Raw genomic sequence first — 18,482 nt, 5'->3', positions numbered from 1 at the left:
CAGCAGACGCTGCGCCGATCCGCCTGTCGATCGCCCGCTCCCATCTTCCCTCATTAGTGAACAAGATCCCGAGATACTTGAACTCCTCCACTTGGGGCAGGACACCGGCCTCGACCCGGGAAAAGGCTCTCTACCCTTTTCCGACTTGGGACCATGGCCTCGGATTTGGAGGCACTGATCCTCATCCTGGCCGCTTCGCACTCGGTCCAGTGTTCCACGACCAGGACAAGAAGCACAAAGCTTTCCAGACTCCGAGGTTCCACTGTCCAAAAGACCAGCCTCTCCAAAACGCTCCCATCGATCCTGCTTCACCCCAGACCCGCTCTCTGGAAGAGACCACATCAACAATGCTGAGGAGAGTTGGACATGTTTTTGTCTAGATGTTTGTTCATAATTTGTTTTTGTTTGAAATTGTATATTTTAGCATTATTAAAATATCCAGGAGGGAACCCAGTATCTTAATGTCCCCTCCCGGTACATTGAGACAAAAACATGTCCAACTCTCCTCAGCATCGTTGGTTTCGTCTCCTCCGGCATCTTTGGTTCTTCCCGGGTCTTTTCAGTCTTCTTGATGTCGGCTGCCTCTTTTCTGGTTTTGATCCTGTTCATCTTTAATTTCAGGGCAACGATTTCCTTGTTTAGCTCCTCGTTGTCATTTTCGAGCCAGCGGCGATCTCTCTTCTTCTTCTGTAATGTACTGTTGGCTTGTTGACTGATCGAGATGTTGGTTTTTGACAGGTGTTGATTCTCTCTGACCAGGTCCCTGTACTCTCTTTTTAAAGATTCAATTTTTGCTCTTGACTCCTCCAGTTCGTCGGTCAGAGCCCTGATCCGTCTTTCTTGTTCATCCTCTTCGTCTCTCAGCAATTTATTTTCTGCGATCAAGTTATCGATGGTGGAGTCTCTTCTTCCCGTTAGATTTTGGAGTTTCATGTTAAGTTCCTCCAGTGATTCTTTAAGGAGGATATTTTCCTCCTCCATCTCCTCGCACCGTCTCTCTAACATATCCACAGTTGCAAAAGTCAAATTTCTCTCTTCCATTGCTGTCGTGTTTGTTTAAATCTCGTGAAATCGCAAATGAATTTCTCTGTCGAATCTTGGAATATAGAGACAGTCACCAATGACGTCACAGACAGGATGAGTGACATCACAGTTTCACATCAAAGCCACAAGAAGTCTGCTGCGAGCGGGGGATGTTTTTTTTTTTTTTTACTTTATTCCCAGACACACTGTATAACGACAGAATGAAACATTCGTTTTGCCTCAAGAAAAACAAATTCAGATAAACAGTATTTAAGAAAAAGCTAAGGGGCTTCGGTTCCAACTATACATTCAAAGCAGTTCTGATTTAAATTGTTTTAATAGATACTTTTTGTCAGAGTCTTTCATATAAAACTTAAATTCATTGTAAAATGCAGCAAGGCATGGTTTTCCCTACCTGGAACAATGAATCTGATGTTTAGCTGTTGACAATAAAGGATTTATGAGAAACTGATAAAAATAAAAACAACAACCCTGCAGCAGCATCATTCTCTAATACTTCCTGTCATCTTCTTTGTTATTTCTGCCAGTAGTAACATCCAGTTGTTGATCACATGACACATAATGCGAAAAATGTGTTTCTGTTGTAGTTTTGTGAAATACTGGTTTATACAGTTAGAAAACCATAAAATCACCACAAGGCGACATCAGCAAAATTTAAAATCTGCGACATATTCTTCCTCTTGTTACTGTTGCATTTCTAGATGGGAATCATTTTTGGCGACCCTCACTGACCTGAAACGAGAGAGGTTTGGTCTGACTTCATTTCATACACTGTTCTGTTAACGTAATCTCAAGGTTTCCACCGTAAGTTGCCAAATTACACTCGAGTTGGTCTTTTTTTTATTTTTTTTATTGTGCATTAACTGTGCATCAATCGCTGCTGCAGCTGTTTTCATATGGAATCCGTATTAGGAATCAAGCTGTTGAAGGTGAGCCATGAGAAAATCTTGTAGTAGAGGTACCACTGGTCTGTTTCTGCAAATGTTCAGCAGACATTTTGAATAATTCTGTTCTATATAATGTATAGGTAAGTCTGAAACTGTCAGTCTGGTGTGTGTTTTTTAGGATGATGCTTATTGTTCACTGAACTCTATTTGTGTTTATATTGTTTACACATAATCAGACCCTATTGGCTAAATAGTAGAACAATTTTTATTTGTAAAAACATTAACCATGTAGAATGGTAAAAAAAAATATTTATATATATCTGCTTAAAAAGTAGGCACTGTTTTGTATTCGTGTTTTTTGTGCGTTTTTGGCACAATTTTTTGTTGTAAAAATCACAAAGTTTTGGCCCCATAAATGCTCCTGCAAGGTGCAGCATCTCATCTGTTGCAGCCTGCTGTTTAGCGATGCAAAATTCTGCTTGGAGCAGCAACCGGGTTAGATTCCTGTTCTCTGTTTTGTCATTTTTTTATCACTCATCAGCATGTAATTACAGCCCTGCTCGGTTGGACGCTCGCTCATCGTCTGCCCACTTTCTCTGTCCTTTTCTTCGATCATCTCTCCTTTCATGCTTCGCCGCGTCCCAAGCCCGTCTCTCTCTTTCTCTCTCTGTCTCTCTCCCTTGCTGTCTCTGGGGAGATGTCAGTACTTGTGCCCGTATTGATGTCTGGGCGCAGCGGCAAGCAGAGACACACCCTGCATCTCTGGCAGCCCGTTCCAACTCTGCTCACACACAAGAATAAACCCCGAGATGTCTCAGAGTCTGATGTTGTTCAAGATGTTTACGACGGAATGTGTTCCAACCTGTTTTATTGACGTTTTTGAGACAGAGAGACCTAGAACTCTGCGCTCCGAGCTTCCCAACCCGGTGAAATACCTTTACATCCTCCAACCTCAGACAGCGCTATTAGAAGCCCAACATCTGTATTGGAATTGCCTGGAGAAGTTTGCTCTCCTCTTTATCTGAGAACATCCACTCCCAGCTCGAATTCTTCGGCTTATTGATCTAGTCGTCTCGACGCCTCTGCCCTCAGATAGATTACGTTCTAATTTTGCTGCCGCTTCTCTTGGCTGCACAGACTCTGGGAAGCGACAATGGGAAGGATTTATTCTGGTGATAAATGTCCATGGGAGGGATATACTCAGGATATTACGCCATTTCACTGCTCCTCAAAGTAAACTGCCAGTCCTGCTTTACAGAGGGGAACTTCATGAATATCAGCCTAATTCTTATAAGAAAAAATAAAATAGTATTATTTGTTGATGCTACAGTTCTCTGTAAGTATTCTTAATCCCGTATTTTAGATATGTTTCTCATGTTTAGATGCCTTTTATTAGCTGTTTTGATATGAAGTAGGAGAGGGTCTACCTGCGTCTCGGTGAGCTACGTTCACGAAGGAGGGAAAAACAAAAAGAGAGAGAGAGAGCATATCATATTCCTAAACTGTTCAATGACTACCGCATGATTTATTTTTTTTTTGTTTTTGTTTTATTGACCGCTGCCTGACAGCGCAGAATGATGGAGGAGGCGTGGGAATGCATATGAAGCAATTTACGGTCACCTTGCAGGAGGAACGTGTTTTTCTCTGGTCGTGGAGCCAGGCAACAATTAGATCCACAGTTACCAACAGATCGTTAAGGAGGGACAGCCTTCACAAAACCTGGAACCAAACAAAGAAATATAGCTATGTTTAAATATATATCTCCTGAAATCTATTTGTTTCTACAGAAACCAAAAAATCTAAACTTATTCCTACCGCTGCTTAAGTTAACACAATTTAATAAAATTACAATTTATTTTTGTCAAAAGGGTGAAAGCTACAGTACAGACTGATCATCTGAAAATGTGTCAGTAAGAGTCAAGTTCTTATTGCATGCAGTATATGTGGAGCTTGCATTTCGGCCCCAACAGAAACGCGTCTTGTCCATTGGCACATCTTCAGTTGAAAAACCCAGCCGCCTCATTACATAATGTCTGCAGTGAAGAGCCTTTGGGACGGTAGTGTCAAACTCATTTTCATTTTGGGCCACACAGAGATCATGAATGTCCCCAAAGGCCAGCTGTGGCAGAATGTATTAATACAGGCCATTAACAAACTGTTAAAAAATGAATAAATTGCTGTTTCTTCCTCCAGTGAGTACTTCATGAAATAGATAATACTGAGCATCTTTTCACATTGATGTAATTTGGCAGTACACGTATTGAAATCCCTCTGATTTGTTTGGTAAAATTCTAGGAGCTTCTTTTTATGCGTCCCCATGGAGTTTAAAGGGCCACATGAATTAGCCAGGGCGGTCTGGATTCGGCCCCCGAGGCCTTGAGGTTTAAAGCTGTCTCTGGAAAAACACTATAAATCTCTCACCCAACTAAAGCAGTTACAGTAATGGTTGACCAATCATGATGAAGACGACATGTCCTGAAGATATCACTGAAGGACCTTGACACACTTTAGGATAAAATCCATGCCAAACCAGCCAGCGAGACTGATATTTCTGCGGTGATGACACTCACTGTAAGACCTCCTGCAGTCAGACTTGCTTTTCCTAATGATCATCTGTTTCCAGTTTCTGTGGCCAACGGTGAAGCTCGGCACCTTGGACAGGAGTTGCCTTCATTTCCATCAGGCCCTCAGTCTTTGTCGTCAACCCAATATGACCCTCACAGGAAATGCTGCAGGCTATCATGCTGTAAGATCCCCCATGTGGAGAGACCCAGTGGGTAGTGGGGGATGGAGGGAAAGTTATAGCAAGATGAGGAGAGTGAAGGACAGACTGACTGTCATGACTCCATTTTATTTATTTATTTTTTTTTTACCTTTAAATCTTGACTCAGTTTTTTACCCTTGGAAATATAACCCAGACCATTTGGTCTCTAATGCTTGATCTTGATTTTTCATGGTTATCATTATTACTAAACACCTACATTCAGTTTTACATTTGTCGTCCAGATCCTGTACTGATTTTTGGTCTGTTCTAGAATGACCATATGAGGATGTTATTAAGAATGTGTCTAGTCTTCTTAACAACAGCAACCACAAGTTACATATATTATTGGTACCAGTAGTTATATGGGAGAGCAGTCCCTATAAAATCAGATTTTACAAATGTTTGTTTCTATTTTAAGTTGTCTTTAGCAACGTTACCAGAGTTAGCATGGTTAGCATGACTCCAACAGCTTTCATGTATGTTACCCAGATGTGGCACAGCTTTTACATCTGTCTACTTTCTATATATTGTAGTTAGAGCTTTTTCATCCATCAGACCAGAAAATATGCTAAAATATTTTTACATCTTTGTCTAAGCTTATCAAAAAGTTGATAGCTGGTCATTTTTCAGTCGCTCAGTCACAGCATCAACACTGAGGAATGCTGTTGTCAACACCCTTAAGTGTGATACATTCAGTGACTTGGAAAAAAAGTTGTATTTTTAAGCATCCACCTGTCCAGTCAATAGTGAGAGTTTATAAGGCTGAAAATTTACCAATTCGGGTCAATTCTCAGTATGTTGGTGCTTTTCTCTAGTCTAAGCAGCTTTTGTGTTTGTTGTTTTTTTTTTTTGCATAAATCTCATCCTTTCCACAGCCTAAATTAGCCATTGATGAAATTAATTAATTAAATCCCAGGTAAAAGTCTCAATTAATGCGATGATGGATGTTGTGCCAATAGCAACATTTCCAGGAAGAATATTGTGAGCTGGTTTGAACAGCCCAGATTACACACGATGATAATCATTTGGCTGTTACATCATGTTGATCGTTTCACACATGCCTGATCAGAGTGTCTGGATTTAACACCCTGAAGTGGGGGGAATTGATCTGTCATCCCCCGCTTTCAAACTAACCTTTATTTTTCATTCATGTTCAGTTTTTAGCGCTATTGCTTTTTATTGCCATGGAAACCCACAAGGCTTTTGAACAGAAGCTGTCAGACTGGTGCAGAAACGGCACTTTTGTTTCCGTTTCTCTTTCTCCGAGCGTCGCTGCGTCTCGCTTTCTGTGCGCCGTCCATATGTGAAAACGCCACGACGACCGGGTTCATTTTCAGAACTTGTCGTCGCATCATTTGCTTCGGAATTCGGCAGAATAGAGATTCCTACAGGCTCCGCTCCCGACTCTTTATTAGCCCGGACGAGCCTCGCTGCTCTGCTGACCCACCTCTCACTCATTCATGGCGCTCCTTCTTTCCCTGAACTCTGTGTTGGGATTTTTGAGGCATGGTGTGGTTGATGGGATGTGGCAGCATTTTAGAGAGTGTTCTATTTCTCCTTATTAGCACTGAAGCAGAGGGAAGGAGGTGGGGAGGGAGGTCTCTGTCTGCAAGACTGACTGAGTGCTTTAGAAGAAACACTAAAGGATGACACGAGGGAACAGGGCGCCGCTCCAGTCTCTGCTTAAAATGTAATTGCTTTGGCTTTTAGGATAGGCTACTTGTGCTCCTGTATGGTAAAGCTAATTAAACCAAATCTTATGCGGCGAGTTTGCGGCCTTTTTATGCATCAGAATGTGGAGGAGGTGGTCACAAACTTTACTTTCATTAAAATCCATAACAAGAAGTCTTAAGGATTAAAAACCAAAAATAAGGAGCACGAAGAGCTGCGATTCATCACAGAAGCATCTCCCTCTCCGTCATCATAAAAAGCTGTCCAGTCAAATCCAATTGAAATAAGAGGGCTTTTCAAATGCAGATGCTCGTCAAATGATAGCCTCGACTTTCCATGCATTCTTTTTTTTTTTTGTACGGCATATTTGTTAAAAAATGTTCAATTAAAATTGTAAAAAAAGTGGGTTGTGCATTTGCATACGGCGACCTTAAATTCGAGTTGAACCCACTGCCTGCAGGACTCACCGGGCCAGTAAATAATGTTCACTCATGTTTAATTTAATCCCAGCATAAATACGGTGGAGAACATCATCGACACACAGCATCACGAAGACCATCGGAAAGGTCAGGTATGATGTTGCACCGGTTGATTCGTCATCAGAAAATGGAAAGCGAAGGACTCAACTGTAGAGCTGGAGCTCTGGAGAGCATTAAGAATAGAAACGGGCCCCATGGTGGCGCTGCAGTAGCTAAAAAGTTCCACGTCTCAGAATCTGTTGACAGACGTTGCTTTATGAAATCCTCTCCTCACCAAACTGTGTCGATCGCCTCTATTGAATTATTTAACAAGCGCCATTTTATACTTGTTAAAATATGATTCTTCAGTGGGAATTAAAACTATATTCAGATGTCATTCTTAAAATTTACACACACTCAAGTTCAGTTTCTGCAGGTATTTAGTTTTAGGGTGAACAAATCCAACTTTTTTCATATTGGTGACAAAGCTATCACAAAACATCTCTTCTGCAGATGAATCATCATGTAGGGAAGTTTGACATACACTTTTAAAATGACTAGTTGTAATGTGATTTCACACACCTGACAGCCACCCGCTGACCTCAAGAGGCAAAATTTACACCAGAGCTCCACCTCACCGCTCACATTTTCAACAGCACTAAGTTAGCATCCAGTTCATCTCTCCCAATTTGTGTTTTTGTTTGTTTCCAATGGAATTTTTCTCTTGCTCAAAATCCTCTGATTGTGACACTTCCCCACACAAGCAAAGGGCACTGTGTTGCTGTCTGTGTGAGCTGTGCTAATAGTTTGCCTATCACTAATATCAACGTACATCTGTGCTCTGAGTCTGTAAAATTTGCAAATGCCAGGAACAAAGAAAAGCCATATTTGCATATAGCAGATATTTTGATTGTAATGCACAGTGAAACAAGGCAGTGAAAACCGTCTCTTACAAAGAGATGTGATATTGCAGACTGCTTTGACAAACAGTCATAAGTTACTCAGCTGTGCTGGATTTCAGGCCAGTTTATACAGCGTTTCACTCAATTAGTCCAACACTAGCTATTCTCATATGATTCTCCTGCAGATTTTGAGGGAACTATATATATATATATATATATATATATATATATATATATATATATATATATATATATATATATATATATATATATATATATATATATATATGCTGATGGTGAGAGAATAAATGAGCAACACAAAGTGTAACACAAGGCTTTAAAAAACCAGCACAATGTTTGTTATATTGGAACTTATTTGGCAAATGTGTTTCCATCTCCTCTTTAGCGCATTAGCTTTGGTTTAGAATAGCTAGAAATCACCTCAAGCAAGCATAAAATCATTTTGTTTTTAATCAAACTTGAGGAAGTTCATATGAATTTCATAATTTCCATCAACCTCTTATAACATATAGCAAAAAACAAATGTTAATGGAAACACAGTCATTGCTACATGTGCAGCACACATAACCTGTCACTAATCATTGCATTTATTGCTTCCTAATCAGATTCCATTGTATAAAACTATTAAAATTAACCTCCTGATTATGATGTTTAAAAGTGGAAAAATAAGTGGACTCACTTAGGTAATTATTGCCTCATCGTGCATTTTTATGCTGCTGTACTTTTTATTTATTTATTTATTTGTTGCAGCTGCAGATTTCTCTATCCGGTTTAAATAATTCATGGCTTCGCTCGGGTCTTGTAGATGACCTGATCGACGCAGGCGGCACGGAGTTGGTCCGTTACCGGTGGAAGAAGAAACAAATGGTGTAATTTAAAGTGGCAGGCACGGAGCCTGAAGAAGAAAATAGTCATATTTTTGTAGATTTTTTATGCAAAGAACATTTAGTTATCTCTAAACTCTATGTCTCATTTTTCAAGCTAAATCATGCAGCTTTAATTTCTCGCCCAGGTCAAATAATTTCCCAAAGCTAAAAGCGTTTTGTCAAGGTGTGCTGTAGCCGCGAATGCCTGGATGTTTTGTTCGAATTTATTGTGATAGACCAATAGAAAGTAGTATGTGATTTTATTGATTTTATTTTATTTCGAACATGACATCAGCATTTAATAACACACGACCAAGGAATGCAAAAGACACGTTTTTATACGACAGTAATCTCAACGTGCTCGAAAAGTAGAAGAAAGATTATACAGAGCAGTTAGAACTTTGTCAAATAGAAATATATTGTTTTAGCCTCCTTTATTCTAATTCCCTTTAAGAAAATTGATTGCAAACATTTGCTATAATCGCTGTAGCAGCATTGTGTTGTGGAACTGAGAACTGGATGTTGCTGTTACTGGAGTTACATCCAGTAACAACTGGAACAAGTACACAACGTATTTTTCCCTAACTTTATAACTTTCTTCCAAAGGCAACATGTAGGACTGGGTGTTATTTAGTGGCGTCAGAATAAATGGGGTAGACACAACCACATAACGATTATTACAAACAAACAAAAAAATAATAATTTTCATTACAGTGTAAACATTTGATTCTTATTCATGATGTCACATCTGCTTTAACTTATTGTTATTCATATTATTAGATTTCTCCTCAGTTCGTTTCTGTGTATGTACACAGATTCTTACACGCTTGTGTTTTTTGTGAGGCCGACGGATGCATAACCAAAAGGGCTCTCGTCTCAGCACATCAGTAGATGATTGGCTCCCCACGGTGCATCTTTGATTATTCAGCTAACAGGCCTCCGCAGCAACTGTAGGCAAACCTCTCTGCGAAGCGCTCGCCGCCTCCCCGCCTCCCTCTGCGTTCTTTAAAAACCCGTCCCTCCGTCTCTTCTTCCTCTCCTTCACTAATTCTCTGCCTGCATCTGTCGCTCGTCTCTTTTCTCCCTCCCTGCTACACCGACTCCCAAGTTTAACAAGATGCCAGGGGACTTACATGAGAGTACACCCAGAAATTTGTTAAAGGGATCTAAACAAGGGATGACTCATCCCCAGATGGCTCTATTTCCATCTCTTCAGATCTGACATTTTTTTGGGTTTTTTTCCCCTTTACCCACTGGTTTTGAGATCTTTATCAAGTTAGGCACCTATTTTTTTTCTTTCAGGAAAGATAAATAAAAGTGGCTTGATCATCGCAGGTGTCTGAGTGATGCATCAGAATGTAACCAAAGAATAATAACTTTTTTCAGTCTGTATTTAGCTTCTACATGAGTCTGTCACACTAAATATTTCCACATTTTGGAAAAACTTCATCGCATTTTATTGATTTTTGATCAGTAGCGCCAAGTTGAGATCAAAGTACATGTTTATTTTCACTTTTTTAAAAATATTACATTTGCAAAGGTTCGACTGGATTTCCGTCTGAACCTTTATCTTCTTGTTCCAATGGATGAAAGTTGAACCTCTGGACAGTCTCATAGGTTTACATTTCGCTTCATCCATCTTCCCATTAACTCTGATCAGTTTTCCTATGCATACTAAAGAAGAGCATCCCCTTGTGGCAAAAGGCAAACTAGACATTCCATGGCTTTTCTAAGCAAAAGCTGTCCTCTTGCTTCCGTCTTATTTTTGTTTTGCACGTATCCACAAAGCCACTGAATTCAATGTGGGTCTCTTTTGGTTGTTTAATCGTTGGCTATCGACGTCAATGAATCCCTCTTTTGAGAGTTTTGTTTGTAAAACATAACTAAAAAATCTACTGTCTCACTTCCACTGCGTTATTAATGTACACATTGAAGAAATCTAAGTCGTAGTGTCCATTAGATGGTTTCCACCGTCTTCCTAGATCTTTTTTTTTTTTTTTTTTTTGTGCCTGTGTCACCTTCGGAGTCATATGACGTAAACTGAAATTTCCTGAAAATTGTACAGATGTCCGCCTGCAAAACTGGCAAGCATGGACATGTCGACATCATCACTAACAAGAAATATCAAAACAGGTTCTTATCCACCTACAATATGGATGTATCCTGCATTAAGAAGAAGGATCACCAACTGGTGAGCATCAGTGGAAACTATGCAACCTTAATAAGCAACAACATTGACATCAAAGCGATATGTGGTACGAAAGACAAAAAAAAAAAAAAATCCTGCAGAGTATAGTGAGAGGAGGTGAAGGGGTGATTAAAGCATCCCACCCAGTATTTACCACTGCAGCAACAGCAGTTCAAACATTGCCAGAAGCTTCTCGAATCCTCCCCATGAACTTTCAATCCGTTCAAGCTGCATGTCCGTGAGAACGAAGACAGCAAGGAAGTTGAGGCAAGGTTTTAAGTGGGGGAAGGCTTCATGGTCACTGTGATGTCTGCTTTTGGTTGAGGGATGTGCCGTTTGCTAACAAGGCTTTTACTTAAAGGCAACGGGCACAAACCCCAAACGCTCTCTGGTTGTGTCATAAACGTTTCAGCCTTCAACAGTCTGATGTAATTTCTCTCATCAGTCGTCTCTTTTCCCCTTCCCTCCACCTGGTCGCTTGTTCCTTGTCTTTCGACTGCTGCTAAAAATAAAGCTCGCCGTCTCTCTGTCATGCAGCAGCTCGCTGCCTGATTGCTGAGTTTTTGCTCAGAAGCAGTTTGCTTCACAGAGAAACCGTCTTTCAGCTGTCTGATAACATCTTTCTTAAATTTTTTGTGAAGTAGTTTTATTGTGAAAACAAGGCCAAAGCACTTTGAGCAACAGCTTTATCCTTCGCAACGAGTCCTACCTTTGGAAACGTGTTTTTACATAAAGACAGCACAAGTGGATGTGTGGCAAAGAATCGAGCTTCTGTTCACATTCTGGCCTGTTTACTGGCGCAGGATAAAATCCATAGGGGTTCAATTCTCCGTTTGCTCACCTGAAATCAAGAGAAGCTTCTATACAGCACATAGTCTGTCAACGTTTGTGTCTGTTACATCACATAGACTATTAACATTGTTCCTTGTGAAGATGTCAATGACTCTCAGGCATGTTCTAAATCTTTAAAATAGCTGTAATCTTGTGGGTCTGCTACATTTATGCTGTTGTAGACTCCATCTTGTAATCAAAGAACAAATGTAAAGTGGTATCCCCATTCCATCACAGCAGCAACATGTTTCTGAATTGTTCAGTCCCCAAATATTTCTAACATGAAACCCTTCTGTGACTCGCAGATCAGATCGATTAAGATCGTAGGAACAATCTGCGACTGTTAACGTTTCTGGTCGCACGACGTTACAAAGAACTGGTGTGTTTCCATAACAATGGATCACATGATAAGACTACTTTTGAGAATCCTACAGAGGATTACTGTCAGACTGCGGCTTCCCAGAGCTCCACAGAGCGTACAACACCGCTCAGCTCATTGCCTCTTGTTGCTGCTCTTGAGCGTAACTGTGTCACTCTTAAACTCTCTGCAGGCTCATTATTGCACTCATCAACTTTGTTTCTATACTCATTTAAGTTTGCAGCAAGTGTTAAAAAAATGGAGAAAAAAAATAACAAATTCAGAGACTTTAAAAAAAAGAAGTTCTTGTTCATTGACCACTTCAATTCCCTCTGCAGGACTTCCTCACAGATCTGATGATGTCTGAGGTGGACCGCTGTGGGGAGAACGAGCACCTCATCTTCAGGGAAAACACTCTGGCCACAAAGGCAATTGAGGAGTACCTGAAGCTGGTTGGTCAGAAGTACTTGCAGGACGCCCTGGGTGAGTAATCAGGGGTCATGATGACACACAAGATTAAACTTGATGTTTGATCTTAATGTGTTCATGTTCTCTTCTGAAGCAAGTACTTTTCCAGTTATTGGCACCTCAAGTAAAGATGTGTGAAAAATACTTAAAATACCTTTAATTTATTGGAAAATGCAGAAAAATAACAACATGTAATACAGTGACAAGGACTTTTTTCATTTTTGTGGCTTGCATGCCTATCAAACAAACAGCTGACATAATGGTAGTACGTAGGGGTTTTTATGAAGACATGGTAACGCATTGTCTAAAAGAAGTTTTGATGCGGTTTTCCTGTTGGAGCACACATTCCCTTCTTTGCTTAAATTTGGCCATCTTGCAAGAAGATTGCACCCTCCCAGTGTAAATTTACCTTTTATTTTTTGCTCTTAATTGACAGTTGCAGCAAAAGTATCTCTGTAATCGTCTCTCCCTATTTTTATCCGTCTCTGTCCTGTGAAGAGACTTGCCTCAACAGCAATTTTCGCATTACACAACAATGATGATGGAAAAATAACCACCTCAACTTTTTGTCGTTTGAAGCCGAAGAAAATGAGGAATTGCCCCCAATTTGTGGTTCGCTTTGTGTTTGTCCTCGTTGCTGATGCAGTCTGGTCCTCCCTCATTAGCGCTCCCACGGTGCGTCTTAGAGAAAACGATTGTGTTTTGTGACAAAGTAATTTTTTTTTTCAGTCCATGCTCTCAAACATCGAGTCAACAGTTATGTAAATGATGAGTGAAATTAAGGACACCAACGTTGAGATTAATTATGCTGTTCAGATGCTGCGGGGTTTGTGGTCTGTACTGGACTGCCATTGCAAATATGGGTTAAGATGCGATCAGCCAAACATTAGAGGAACTTTTCCAGAAAAGAACTGTGGTGTGGTTTTCCTCTGCTGTGAATGCAGATCAGCCTCCATGCAAACCAACTACAGCAAATATACATGTTTTCGTTTCACTTCACAAGTCACATTTGCTGAGGATTATGGTAAATGTCCTTCATCAATAAAGGTACTCCTTTAGCGATGCAGCAAGCATTCTGTTGCTCCCAGGTCTGTTCTTTGCTCCGGCCTCGTCATTTCAGATTGTCTCAAGGTTGATCTGCTGGAAAATACACCACCATTGTAGAGCCATACTCAAAAGGCTTGAGGCTACAATTGGTGAAAAATGTCCTGCAATGACGGTCAAACTTAGGTGCCGATTATGCTTAATTTTTTTGTAAACCTGTTTTTATTGTATCATTATGGAGTATTTTGATGGGTTTTAGAGTTTCTGAAACAACACAAAGTGATGTTGAGGTGTGGATTGCTTCACGATGGCCCTGTTTTCTCTCCTTTGCAAACACAACATTAGTGACTATGAGAGCTTTTAACATCATCGTTTCTTCTGAGCAGATTAACTAACGAGCTGCGATGTTCCACACAATGTTCAGCAAAGGTTAACACAAATTTGTTTGTCCATCTGCAGCTCTAAAAATAAGCACTTCACATGCACAGTGTGCTCTTCTGTCTGCTTAATTTAGAAATGTACACAGCAGAGGGTTTAATCTACAAACAGTTCACACATCTTCTCAGCACCCATCACGGTTATCTTCGTTCGTTAGCAGTGTCGACGCTTGTTGTGTGCGTTTACATGCCTCGCTGTGTGGCTTGTTTTACAGCTGGAATGTTGCTCTGTTTAACTTTGACTTTGTCTCAAGGTTGACTTGGATAAAAGTGGCCAGTTGGAATCGCTGGAATGTTTTTTGTTGTTTGTCGTCTGACTAAACTGTTATGAATTTGTGGGGACGGAGAAAAGGGAGACGAAAACAGACCTATTTCTTGTTCAGAGATTTTGATCTCAGTATCTTTATTTACTGAAGCTGGTTTCAATTTATGGACTGACTCAGGCACATTTTATATTGGAATGGGAACACGACATTCTCTTAAAACATTTAAATAAAATCAAATGCTGGTTTTGGAGTGCTAACCCTCATCATGGAATAGAACGAAAGTTTCCCCCAACTGTTTTTGAGCATGGATAAAACTTCCAAGACAAGATTTCAGATTTTTTGGGTGTTTGTGAACGATGTGTGGATTTATCATTAAGGAGAGAGCGCACTTACTGCATGCATGCCATGGCTGCAACGACCTCATACCCACACCCGGCTGAGAACATTCAGAGAACTTTATTAAATGCTCAACTGCTATGGAAATTGAACAATTCATCACTCTCAGCTGGGGAGAAGCGCACACACCTCCAAAATGTGTGTAAACTGTCTGACTAAAGAAGCACAAGTCTTTATTCTGCACTATAAATCCGAAATGTACCTATTAAAATAATAAAAAAATTAAAAATCACATTATATAAGAGGAGAAAAGTATAATATAATTTACAATAATCTTGTAGCGTTACAGAAATCTCCTTTGATGCTACAAGCTAATATTGCAATCAATCTATTATTGAGCTCCTACTAGCTAAACACCAAAGATTTTTCATTACAATGTACATAATTTCTCCATGAAGTATATAGGTGGTTTCTGCACCTCCACTATAAGTTCTAAGCTTCCTGCAGAGAAGCAAACACCATATCTGGACTGTCTTTACCTTTCATTGTACTTAGGTTTTCCAGATTTGTTGCAATATAGCCAAACTTGTTTTAGAAAAGTTTGAAACTGTTGAGTGGTCTTAACCCAACATGAAACATTGAAAAGTGTTACCTTATTTGTTCTCAGCTTTGCTGTCTTTTGAAAACACGTTAACTCGACGTGTTGCCTCAAACTTTTTCTTTTGTTTGATTTTTATTTATTTATTTATTTTTTCTTCAGGTGAATTTATTAAGGCTCTGTATGAGTCGGATGAAAACTGTGAGGTGGATCCATCCAAGTGTTCCTCTGGTGACCTGCCAGAGCACCAGAGCAACCTGAAGATGTGCTGTGAGCTGGCCTTCTGCAAAATCATCAACTCATACTGGTGAGAGCTGCAGTGAATTCATTTGCCTTCTACATGCATTAATCCAAGAGTGTTTGATTGCACACATTGTTTCACTAACGACGGCCATGGGTCGCCATACATTTGATTCTTAAGTGTTTTATTACAAAATCAAACACATTTGTGTTTCAAATGAGCCTTAATTATACCTCAAATTATAAGTCACACGTCAAGGTGCTATTTTCATGTTTCGCTTTGGATTTGCTGCAGTGTTTTTCCACGAGAACTGAAAGAAGTCTTTGCGTCGTGGCGGCAAGAGTGCAGCAGCCGGGGTCGGCCGGACATCAGCGAGCGGCTGATCAGCGCCTCGCTGTTCCTGCGCTTCCTCTGCCCGGCCATCATGTCGCCGTCACTTTTCCACCTCATGCAGGAGTATCCCGACGACCGCACGGCGCGCACGCTCACTCTGATCGCCAAAGTCACACAAAACCTGGCCAACTTTACCAAGTGAGCTTTTTGTCGATGCTTTTCCTCTAATCGAAGGCGACACCTTTCATTGTGTGAAAGCAGCACAAATCGAGGGCGTTGTAGAAACTTTCTTCAACATCTTTCCATGCATTTTTTGTCTGTCCGCAGATTCGGAAACAAGGAGGAGTACATGTCCTTCATGAACCAGTTTCTGGAGCATGAGTGGACCAACATGCAGCGTTTCTTGTTGGAAATCTCCAACCCCGAGACAATCTCAAACACGGCTGGTTTTGAAGGCTACATTGACCTCGGCCGGGAGCTCTCGACCCTGCACTCGCTTCTGTCGGAGGTGGTCTCCCAGATGGACCAGGTACGAAGTTACCTGTGAACTAAAGGCTCAACTGTCGACTTATGTAACCAAAATATGTAACCAAACAGATGAATGTGACCATTCAAGTGTGCGTTTGTCAGTGTTCATGGTACTCATTCCTAGTGACACCTGGTTAAATATGCCTTATGAAGTTGCATCTTGTTTCCGTCCTGTAATCAGTTGTTGGGAAGCACTGCTAATCCACATAGTTTGCTTTTGCCATTCCTTCTTAAATCAGGGAAATTGTATGGTTAGAATCAGCATACTCGATTATCATTTTGAGATTCAACTGTTCTGTTTGGTTAAAAAATTTTACTTTGTCTAAATTGTTTAGTTTGTTTTTATACAGTGACTACAAATCTTTAACAGAGGACTGTTCCAAAACTTGGCATTAGCCTTTTTTCCAGTCCAAAACTAGTTTTTTTTTTTTTTTTTTTTTTTTCATTTAGGATCAGAATTGACTTAAAATGCCCAGCAATGTCCTGATTTCAACCACTTGACCCAAACTTTCACCTCCAGATGAAATGTGGAAGAATCAAGAATCATGGTGTCATTACGGATCATGGATTATATAGGTTGACTTTGCTGTACATTGTTTTGGTAAAGAGGGAAAGAAAAATCCTTAGGAAGGATTTTTCCAATCTTTAGCTTCAACACATCTCAACAGCTGGACAATAAAAACGGTTGCACAACTAGTGATCCCAACACACAACAAAACATGTTTTTGAATGGATGAAACCAGATGAGATCATGCTTTTGCTCTGACCTCAACACTTTTGAAAATTGGTGAACAATATAAATAAGCAGATCACAGTTTCACTTTCTTTTTAAGGTCATGATGATAAATGTTTACGATGCTGTGAGAGATGTGTTGTTTTTATGGGAGGCATCTGACAGAATATAGACCTCAAATTTCGTGTTGTTAGTAAAGGTTCCTCTCACCGCAACTAATTCTGCCAAGAAAAGTGATCAAATAACCACAAACAAGACATGTCAATGGGGACAGAAAGGCTGCGGATCCTGTCAGTTTACTAATGGACATTCATCCAGAGTGTATGTGTGGTTGTTAGTTGCATAATAATGCTGCAATGGAAAAAAAAAAAAAAAAGAATCAATAGGAGACCAAAACAATTACATAAACACTTCTGACCAGAAATCTATGTACGTTTTTAATCTATAAATCTGTGCTTTATCTTCTCAAAACAAGCTTTGATCTATACATTTTAAATGCAGCTTTTTTTTATTTTTGCCAAGTGCTGGTCATCAAAGATTTCCTGTGCGCTTGGCTTTGAATCCTGCTTAGGCTTTATCTGCATGTTTATCCCAAATCAGTCAATATTTAATGATTTCATTACATAAGGGGTCCACAAAAGAGGGCCAGTGTAAAGTATTTACAAAGTAAAGCACATTAGTTCTGGTAGCTGAGGATTGTTATGCTGTTTCTAACACTGTCTTTCAATGATTTAGAGATCACCGTCTGGACTAGCCTGCAGTCCACCAGGCTGCCCGTCCTGTTTCATTATTAATCATGTTGTCTGAATACGACGGTCGGTTCCACGGTGCGGGGGAATAAGGGGATGGAAATAAATAAAAACCATGCAGGTTTAAAAACCATGCAGATCCAAAATCTAATTAATACCTAATCCCCCGGTGGATCCTGAGGAATCTTTCATCTGGCTCTGATTTTCATTGTGTCTGTCTTCACAGAGCATGGCCTCAAAGCTGAGTCCTCTGCCCAGAATCCTTCGCGAGGTGAACACGGCTCTTTCTAACCCGTCCTGCGTCCAGATGACCCCCGGGCCGCCGTCGGAGCCCGTGGGTTCCCCTCCCGCCGAGGCCGGCTGCAGCATTTCCACCGGGCTGCAAAAGATGGTCATAGATAATGAACTATCGGGGTGAGAGTCATCGACGTCATGTCGTAGGCGCAGACCGAATTTATTTGTGTATCTGTTATCAGTCAAACACCCATATGAGAGCGAAACGCTAAAATATCAACAGAGTTTACCAGATGGCAAGCAGCAAATCTGCTGACGGAAAACGCATTTCTGCAGGTTTTAACTGCAGAGCTTTCCATTTGAACTTCCCACACTATAAATAAACACGGCAGGGTTCTCAGTTTGTTTTTTTTCTCAAAATCTTTCTGTGAAAGACATTAATATACCCCAGTTGAGGTATTTTTAGAAATTTGACAATGACTGAACCAAACCTAGCCGAGACAGATCAATCTGCCCGCACTCATG

The 18,482-nt window shown here is 40.4% G+C and overlaps 1 protein-coding gene across 9 annotated transcripts in view; it reads left to right on the top strand.

Moving 5' to 3' along the window:
* Nucleotides 1-18,482, top strand: part of LOC129374297 (disabled homolog 2-interacting protein-like) — a 163,410-nt gene that overhangs the window by 126,813 nt on the left and 18,115 nt on the right. For all 9 annotated transcript variants that reach the window (XM_055052656.1, XM_055052650.1, XM_055052651.1 and 6 more), the window contains 5 exons: nt 12,329-12,473; nt 15,302-15,446; nt 15,675-15,911; nt 16,041-16,242; nt 17,950-18,137. In XM_055052656.1, coding sequence (XP_054908631.1) covers nt 12,329-12,473; nt 15,302-15,446; nt 15,675-15,911; nt 16,041-16,242; nt 17,950-18,137 — 917 coding nt within the window. The remainder of the gene's footprint in view (nt 1-12,328; nt 12,474-15,301; nt 15,447-15,674; nt 15,912-16,040; nt 16,243-17,949; nt 18,138-18,482) is intronic.

This window comes from Poeciliopsis prolifica, unplaced genomic scaffold, assembly GCF_027474105.1.
Source record: "Poeciliopsis prolifica strain line A6 unplaced genomic scaffold, Auburn_PproV2 SCAFFOLD035, whole genome shotgun sequence".
Classification (NCBI taxonomy): domain Eukaryota; kingdom Metazoa; phylum Chordata; class Actinopteri; order Cyprinodontiformes; family Poeciliidae; genus Poeciliopsis; species Poeciliopsis prolifica.
This window is presented reverse-complemented; position numbering and strand designations above follow the sequence as displayed.